Genomic DNA, 10,241 nt, shown 5'->3' with positions numbered 1-10,241 from the left:
GATTTTACACAGCCTCCTGCTTATGGACCTGAAGTAGGACATCAGCTCTTTCTGGTTAACTGAAGTTTCTCGTGTTTAGACTCAAAAGGAGACATTGATTATGCAGATTTTGCATTTGCCAGTTTCCATATACACAAAAGCAAATTAGTGTGTGTGTGTGTGTGTGTGTGTGTACAGAAAGATATCAGATCTTCATGGATCAAGAGACTCAATATCGTTCAGATGTCGATAATATCTGAAACAATGCACATCTTAAACTACCCCTATAAAAACTCCAAAAACAATTTTTGCCAACGTAGAAAAATCAGCTGAACATTTCAATAGAAGCTCAAGGGATTTTTAATCAAATAAAAATTCTTGAAAAGAAAAATTTGTATGCTCCACATGTCCTGATTTTAAAATAATTATGAAGCTATGTAATCAAAACTATGGCAATGGCATTAAACCAGGGATGTAGAAAAATGGGATGAACTATAGAGCCTAGAAATATACCATCTCTTTTTTTAAAAATATATTATTTATTTTCAGCATAACAGTATTCATTGTTTTTGCACCACACACAGTGCTCCATGCAATCCGTGCCCTCTTCAATACCCACCACCTGGTACCCCAACCTCCCACCCCCCGCTTCTTCAAAAATATCAGATTACCATCTTTTTTTTTTTTTACTGCATCACATAGTATTTCTATTTTTAATTTTTTTTTTAATTTTTAAAAAGATTTATTTATTTATTTATTTATTTATTTATTTTCCTACTTTTCTTTTTTTATAAATTAATTAATTTATTTTCAGAAAAACAGTATTCATTATTTTTTCACAACACCCAGTGCTCCATGCAATCCGTGTCCTCCATAGTGCCCACCACCATGTACCCCAACCTCCTACCCCCCCGCCACTTCAAACCCCTCAGATTGATCTTCGGAGTCCATAGTCTCTCATGGTTCACCTCCCCTTCTAATTTCTCCCAACTCCAATTCAGAGTTCATAGTCTCTCATTATTCAACTCCCCTCCCAATTTACCCCAACTCCCTTCTCCTCTCTAACACCCCTTGTCCTCCATGCTATTTGTTATGCTCCACAAATAAGTGAGACCATATGATAATTGATTCTCTCTGCTTGACTTATTTCACTCAGCATAATCTCTTTTAGTCCTGCCCATGTTGCAACAAAAGTTGGGTATTCGTCCTTTCTGATAAAGGCATAATACTCCATAGTGTATATGGACCACATCTTCCTTATCCATTCATCCGTTGAAGGGCATCTTGGTTCTTTCCATAGTTTGGCAACCGTGGCCATTGCTGCTATAAACATCGGGGTACAGATGGCCCTTCTTTTCACAACATCTCTATCTTTGGGGTAAATACCCAGGAGTGCAATGGCAGGGTCATAGGGAAGTTCTATTTTTGATTTTTTAAGGAATCTCCACACTGTTCTCCAAAGAGACTGCACTAACTTGCATTCCCACCAACAGTGAAAGAGGGTTCCCCTTTCTCCACATCCTCTCCAACACATGTTGTTTCCTGTTTTGTTAATTTCGGCCATTCTAACTGGTGTAAGGTGATATCTCAATGTGGTTTTAATTTGAATCTCCCTGAGGGCTAGTGATGATAAACATTTTTTCATGTGTCTGATAGCCATTTGTATGTCTTGACTGGAGAAGTGTCTGTTCATATCTTCTTCCCATTTTTTTATATGGTTGCCTGTTTTGTGTGTGTTGAGTTTGAGGAGTTCATTATAGATCCTGGATATCAACCTTTTGTCTGTACTGTCATTTGCAAATATCTTCTCCCATTCCATGGGTTGCTTCTTTGTTTTCTTGACTGTTTCCTTTGCTGTGCAGAAGCTTTTGATTTTGATGAAGTCCCAAAAGTTTATTTTTGCTTTTGTTTCCTTTGCCTTTGGAGACATATCTTGAAAGAAGTTGCTGTGGCTGATATCGAAAAGATTACTGCCTATGTTCTCCTCTAGGATTCTGATGGATTCCTGTCTCACGTTCCTGAACCTCATCAAATCTATCTATGAAAGACCCACAGCAAATATCATCCTCAATGGGAAAAAGCTTGCAGCCTTCCCGTTGAGATCAGGAACAAGACAAGGATGCCCACTTTCACCACTCTTGTTCAACTTAGTATTAGAAGTCCTAGCAACAGCAATCAGACAACAAAGAGAAATAAAAGGTATCCATATTTGCAATGAAAAAGTCTAACTCTCTTCGCAGAGGACATGATTCTTTATATGGATAACCCAAAAGACTCCACCCCCAAACTACTAGAACTTCATACAGCAATTCAGCAACGTGGCAGGACACAAAGTCAATGTGCAGAAATCAGTGGCTTTCTTATACACTAACAATGAAAATACAGAAAGGGAAATTAGAGAATCGATTCCATTTACTATAGCTCTGAGGACCATAAGATACCTGGGAATAAACCTAACCAAAGAGGTAAAGGATCTGTATTCGAGGAACTACAGAACACTCATGAAAAAAATTGAAGAAGACACAAAAAGATGTAAGACCATTCCATGCTCTTGGATCAGAAGAATAAACATTGTTAAAATGTCAATACTGCGTAGAGCAATCTATACTTTTAATGCCATTCCAATCAAAATTCCACCAGTATTCTTCAAAGAGCTGGAGCAAATAATCCAAAAATTTTTATGGAATCAGAAGAGACCTCAAATCACTAAGGAAATGTTGAAAAACAAAAATATAGCTGGGTGCATCACGTTACCTGATTTCAAGCTTTATTACAAAGCTGTGATCACCAAGACAGCATGGTGCCGGCATAAAAACAGACACATAGACCAGTGGAACAGAGTAGAGAGCCCAGATATGGACCCTCAACTCTATGGTCAATTAATCTTCGACAAAACAGGAAAAAATATACAGTGGAAAAAAGTCTCTTCAATAAATGGTGCTGGGAAAACTGGACAGCTATAAGTATAAGAATGAAACTCGACCATTCTCTTACACTGTACACAAAGATAAACTCAAAATGGATTACCATCTCTTTTATGGTCAACTGATTTTCTGCAAGAGTGCCAAAACCATCCAAGAGAAAAGAATAGTGTTTTCAGCAAATAGTTTAGCTAAACTAGATATTCAAAATCTAGTTATGCAAAAGAACACTAGATATGCAAAAGAAGGAAGGCAGGCATGCCTGGGTGGCTCAGTGGGTTACTGCTGTGGTTTCCACTCAGGTCATGATTCAGGGTATTTGGATCGAACCCCACATTGGGCTCTGGGCTCAAAAGGTATCCTGCTTCCCCCCTCACTCTCTGCTTATCTTTCTGACTACTTGTGATCTCTCTCTGTCTCTGTCCAATAAATAAATAAAATCTTAAAAAAAAAAGAATGAAGGAAAATCCCTAAATTACACTATAGACAAAATAAGCTCCAAATGAATCAAAGACTTAAGTATAAGAATAAAACTATAAAATGTTTAGAAGAAAAAGCTAATGATGTATTTTATCTTGGCTAGCTGAACACAACAACAAAAAAAAATAAAATATAAATGAAATAAAAGTTTCGGGACATTACCTTAGAAAATTATTTCTTGAATATGACACCAAAAAAAACACAAGTTATAGAATTAATTAATTAATTAATTAAACTATCTCAAAATTTAAAATTTCTATGCATCAAGGTCACAATCAACAGAATGAAAGGCAATTCAAGGAATTCCTAAAACTCAATATCAACAAAAGGTAAATAAACATTTCTCCAAAAATATACATAAATGAGCAATGAGCAGCATCAAAAGATAGTCAACATCACTAAACACACTCATGCACACTGTCCATAACAATATTAAAATGTTGAAGCCACTGTGAAAGGCAATAAGAACTTCTTTATAAAGTTAACAATAATGACCAAGTGATCCAGCATTTCCACCTCTGGGAATGTAGCAAAAGCACTGGAAGTGGGGACTGGGAGAGATATGTGTACCCTCATGTCCATATCAGCATTAGTCATGATAGCCAAAATGTGTAGGCAACTCATGTGTCCATCAACGTATGAATAAACAAAATGTGGAAAGCATACAGTGGAATATTATTCAGCATGGTAAAGGAAGAAATTTCTGACCCATGCTCAACACAGATATAGTCTGATGACATATTAAATGAAATAAACTGTGTATCGTCATGTCTTCTTCAGTACCTCCAGACACTGACAGTTTCTCTGAATATACTTTTATTGATTTATTTCAGCTATGTTGAAAATACAAGGTTTTATTATTTTTACTTGTATATATAATGATTCCACAATTCTAGTGCTTACTCAGTGCCTGTCACAATAATTAGGCTCAACTTTCCTTGTTTTTGATAAACTTGAAAGTTTTGAGGGGACTTAGTCTGATATTTTATATAAAACCCTCTATTTGGGGTTTGTTTGATATTTTATTCAAAATGGGACTGGGGTTATGGGTTACTGGGAGAAGAGTCACAGAGGCAAAGTGTCATTTGCATCGCATCATGCCAGTAGGTACATACTTTTATTGTGCCTCATCATCCTTGAGGTTAACCTTGATCACCTGGTTGAGGTAGTGTTTGCCACATTTGTACCGCCTGCCGGATTCCACAGTGTGCCTTTTGGAAGGAATTCACCTGTGTACAGCCCACAAATAAGAGATTGAGTATTATCCTATAACCCTTTGAGAGCAGAATACCAACAAAATAATTAGGAATGTTTTAATGGAAAGTTTGTCTATTATTCCCTACCCATTAGCTATTTATTTAAGTGTTCATATCACTACAAGCTTGTGGATCTTTAAACTATGAGTTATATATCAATTTGTGTTATTTATTTTGTTGTTCAATTATTTTCTAGCTTTAGGCATTGTGAGGTATTTCCAGTGGCTCTTGTGTTCCTTTGGCATATTATCACTGTGGCAGTTGTGTGTGTATGTGTGTGTGGTGTTACCACTTTTTTACCAGTTCATCTTGTACTTTCCCCACCTGAGACCTAGAATCAGCCTTTTACTTAAGAAGTCCTAATTAATTTTTTTGGATAAAGGTATCAGGAAACATGTCCTTCCACTAGATCACGAGATAATCACTGTTTTATTATTATTATTATTATTACTATTATTATTATTATTATCTTCTAGTCAAAACGTAATTTATGGCCCACATAAACACTTTAATTGCAAGAAGAGACCAAGTTTTCCCCCAAATCCATTAATACATGAGTGAACATTAAGTTCTTGTCACATCTAGCTCATGTGTCTTAATGAAAAGGGAATGAGCACTTTAGGGAATGACCTCCCCAGACTCCTTATTTTTTCATCACTCATGTTTAAATACTGCTGTAGGAAAGGCAGAAGACAAATATGTCCCTGTCAAAATTACAAGTGAGAATGGATATCAGAAAGTGTGAGAAGAATCCTGGACCAGCTTTGTCTTCTGGTATGCAGGTGAGAACCTGAGCCTCAGTGACATCAAAAGAGATCAGACAGAATTTTAAAAGCACTTTTTAAAATTCTCATTGGAGTAAAGAGACTGAATTACATTGAGAAGAAAAGAGAATGACTGAACATCCTACCCTTTGCATAAGCTCTTAACACAACTTGTGAGATTTGTGCTGGGGATTAACTTATTTGTATTTCATACTTAGACAAAATCCATCTAATCTATGACAAATGTGCACCTAACACATAAAAGACATTTGTGGAAGGATAGAAAGTTTAGGGAATTTTCTACAAGTGCTTGACAATCTAAACTGAGAAGATGGAGTAAAAGAAATACTCAGTAGGTCCTGGTGGAGAAAGAGGCAAATAAACATTGTATCTAGTCCAGTGTTCCAGGATGCTCCATGTAGATAATGATTTTACTTGGGATGTAGTAGGCTTCCCTATTCAGTGGTCACAGAGTACTGAAGGGCTGAACACTATTGGATGGTATTAAGAGGAGATTCTCTTAATTCTTTCATTTACTTTATGAATAGTTATTATTAAATATTTACATTTTTCTAGATCTTGAATTCAGCAGTGAACAGATAAATACTGCCTTCCTTATGGTGCTTCTTTAGAATGTATGCCACTCTTATATCTATTCTTATTTGAACCATACAAATCTTTCAGTCTGTATCTTTGTAAGATAGATGATAAATAATAGCTGATAGATGGAAATACAGATAGATTGATATACAATAGGTAGATAGATGATAGAAAGGTAGTAAATTGATAGTAGATATATGGATGAATGGATAAACAGACATCGCTTTATAATACTTAATTGTTAGAATCCAGACAGGTTTTCACTCCTGTTTGCTGAAGAGTTGGACAAAGAACATATTTGGCAAACTCTTAAGAGTGTAGGGGAACATGAAGTTAATGGCAGTGTAGTGGGGGCATGATGTGGTAAAGACCCCTGAGCTCAGAACTGTCTCTACAGTGACTCATCTGCTTACACAGATATTTAAATCTTATTCTAACCCTAGAAATTTTGCTGTTTCTGCAGCCTGTGTCAGAATACAGTTGTTATGTACTAGTAATATGCCAAAGGCAATAATAAACCATCTACTAAGAGAAAGTCTTTAAAAAGCTTTATTTTGGTGCAGCGCCACTATGACAGATTTTCAACCACCAATGGGAATATTTTAAAAGGTAAGTCATCCTCCTAACTTTGATTCTAAGAAAACAATTCCCCCACCCTGAGGCCACACATATGCTATCTCCATACTCTTGTAAATACAATTAATTGATATCACTCTGTGTGTGTGTGTGTGTGTGTGTATGAGTGTGTGTGTGAGAGAGATTATTCTGCTGTTAAAGAAAATATTATCACCTTCAAGAGACAGTCCTGAATTCTGCCCCTTCACAACATATTTTAGAAACCATTGTATATATTTCCACTTCCCTTTGTTTGATGATTCCATAAAATACCATCCCTGAATCATTTAGCTTCCTTCTGGTGGGCATTGAAGTTGTTTCTTACCTTTGGTCAACATGGAAAGGATTGCTGTGATGATCCTCCAGCCTATGAGTGAGATTATTTGCAGCAAATGCAAACACTAGACCTGTGTCTATGTGACATTGAAATATCATCAATGCTAAAAATCACCCTCAGAGAAACTGTATCCCTTTAAACTCCTCCCAAGAATGTGTGGAATCAATTGTGTCCAACATCATTTTCAGAACTGTTTGTTAAGAGACATTTATCAAAACTGTCATTTTGTTAATCTAAGTGAAAAGATAAATAATTGAATTTGAATGGAATATATTTTTCTATGCAAGAAATTCATAATCATTTCACATTATTTCTAAAAAGAAAAGTTCCTTTGAGGTCAGTTCTTTTGCCCATTTTCATTTTAACTGTTCTGTGTGTGTGTGTGTGTGTGTGTGTGTGTGTATGTGATTTAATTAGATAGAGAGAGAACACAAAAGCAGGGCAAGGTACAGAGGAAGAGGGAGAGATAGAATCTTAAACAGGCTCCATCCCTAGCACAGTACCAAGTATGGGGCTGGATTCCAAAACCCTAAGATCATGACCTGAGTGGAAATCAAGAGTCAAATATTTAACCGGCTGAGCTACCTAGGCACCATATGGATTGTGTTTTCAATCTTGAGATACATTTATATTTGAAAAATTATGCTTTTGTCTGAAATACATGTTGTTAATATACTTAAATTCCTTGACACTTATACATATAATTGTGTTATCATACGGGAAATATATGTGATGAAGACAGAAAAGGATTTTTTTTAGTTTGGCATATATAAATGAATATTCATTCCTTTCCTCTTTCTATCTTTTACTGAAGTCAGGGCATGGACTTACAAGAACATATGTTCCAAAAATGATATGAAAAAGTTTTATCTATGACCTGGAGTTTCTTTAGCTCATTGTCTAAATCCCTGGTGCTTAAAATAACAGGAAATTTGAAACAATATTTTGATTTATGCCAAACATTCCCTATTTATCCTTTATTTTAGAATCAGTCTCTCCATGTGTCTTAAGAAAATATGCAGAAAGACCAACCAAAATACTGGATGAGGTGAAGAATTCTACTTTGGACAACATAGGATAATGTAAAAAGTACAAAATGTTATGATAGAAGCTGAATTCACAACTATAAGCAACTATAAATTATAGAGAGCTAAAGTAAAAGGAAACAAATTTAGTCAAGGGAACTGATCAAAATAAACTTAATAATGGACTAAACGAATTGACCAAACATTCACTGCTAAAATATTTCTTATTTCTCTCTTGTCCTTTTTCTCTCTTTCCCTCACCCTGTCTCACTCTCTCTCTCTCATATGTTTCATTAAACAAACAAACAACAAAAAAATTATTGAAGTTTCCATATCATTTATTGAATGTTCAGAATATTTACTAGAAGATACTTTATGAATATCTATCAAGTTCAAAAAAGTATGAAAGCACATTATGTATATCATGCATGAGTTTTCTCCTTTTTGCAACATTCTATCTTAATGGGTCCCTGATGTAAAATAAGGAAAGATATTCAGCCAAGAAAGATACTCTTTCATAATAAATTCATTTAGTTAATGTTTATTATACCTGAAGAATTGGCTATTTTCTCATTATTAATATATTTCCTTGTTTCCATAAGCAATAAGTTGAATAGATTGTGAATAAATATTATGATCCCTGCATTGTTCAAGGGAAAACAACACGGAAGATAAGGGATTACCCACTGGTAAGTGGCCCTTCCATGAACAAGCATATGAATTTGACCTCAAATGGAGTATTCATTTCCTCATATTTCTTTCTTTGCAGATTGTTTCTAACTTGCAATTTATCCACTTGGCCTGAAATAATGGAGCAAAATAACACTGTTACTGAGTTCATACTGCTAGGACTGACCCAAGATCCAATGAAAAAGAAAATGGTATTTGTAATTTTCTTCATTTTTTATTTGGGAACTGTGGTAGGGAATTTGCTCATTATTGTGACCATCAAGTCCAGCCGCACACTTGGGAGCCCCATGTACTTTTTCCTATTTCATTTGTCCCTTGCTGATTCCTGCTTCTCAACTTCCACAGCCCCAAGACTAATTGTGGACTCACTCTCTGCACAAAGAACCATATCTTACCATGAGTGCATGACCCAAGTCTTTGCAATACATTTCTTTGGCTCCATGGAGGTCTTTGTTCTCATCCTCATGGCTATTGATCGCTATGTGGCTATATGTAAACCCTTACATTACCCAACCATCATGAGACGGCAGGTTTGCACAATCCTGATTGCTCTTGCATGGGTAGGAGCTTTTATCCATTCCATTACTGAGGTACTGCTGGCCTTGAAATTGCCTTTCTGTGGGCCCAATTTGATTAATCATTACTGCTGTGATTTGCAGCCCTTGCTGAAACTCGCATGCATGGACACGTATATGATCAACCTAGAATGGGTGTCTAACAGTGGGAGCATTTGCACAGGCAGTTTTGTGTTTCTGATGATTTCATACATTGTCATCTTGCATTCACTGAGAAACCACAGTGCAGAAGGGAGGAGAAAAGCTCTCTCCACCTGCATTACTCATATCATCGTAGTAGTGATATTCTTTGGTCCATGTATATTCATATATGCACGCCCCCCAAGCACTTTCCCTATGGACAAGATGGTGTCCGTATTTTATACTATTGGAACCCCTTTCTTCAACCCATTCATCTACACTCTTAGGAATGCAGAAGTGAAAAATTCCATGAGAAAGCTATGCCATATCACAACTACCTCAAAAAGCAAGAGATGAAGTGAGGGTTTTGGTTGATTCTTTAATCTGTACAGATGTCAAATATAATAGTTTATATCCTCACTTGTCCAACATACTCTATTACAATGCTCCTGATTTCCTTAATTTTTACTGTACTTCTGCCCTCAAACTTGTACCTTCCCTCATAATACCAGCCAGGTTCTTACCTCTCCTGAGAGTTCACTTCTGACATCGTTGATTATGAAATCTTCACATTTCAGTCTACACTCTGGTTTGATAAGAAGAAAGATATTTATACAATTACAACTGTTCAAACAGTGAGTATTTATCCGTAAAAAAGAACATATTCTCTAAGATTTGTAATTCTCTGTGTAGAAAATTTCAAATAAGGTATCCTGCTTTCTCTTGAACACATCAGAGCAAAGGAATTAACTTTGTGTGTCAAGAATTATTTTTATTATATCATTCATTCATTTAAAATTTTCTCTAATGTTGAACCTCTCACCAAAAAGGTATATATATATAATTTATTATTTATAATAAATTATTTTTACTATTCTC

At 35.6% G+C, this 10,241-nt stretch overlaps 1 protein-coding gene across 1 annotated transcript; it reads left to right on the top strand.

Moving 5' to 3' along the window:
• The first annotated feature begins 8,786 nt into the window (after nt 1-8,786).
• LOC131822575 (olfactory receptor 4C11-like) lies at nt 8,787-9,719 on the top strand. The gene has a single exon (XM_059158865.1). It carries the CDS (start codon nt 8,787-8,789, stop codon nt 9,717-9,719), a length of 933 nt encoding a protein of 310 aa, XP_059014848.1.
• Nucleotides 9,720-10,241: the final 522 nt, after the last annotated feature.

The sequence above is a fragment of the Mustela lutreola genome, chromosome 1 (assembly GCF_030435805.1).
Source record: "Mustela lutreola isolate mMusLut2 chromosome 1, mMusLut2.pri, whole genome shotgun sequence".
In the NCBI taxonomy this organism is placed as follows: Eukaryota; Metazoa; Chordata; class Mammalia; order Carnivora; family Mustelidae; genus Mustela; species Mustela lutreola.
The sequence above is the reverse complement of the archived record's forward strand: the minus strand, read 5'-3'. Positions and strand labels throughout refer to the sequence as shown.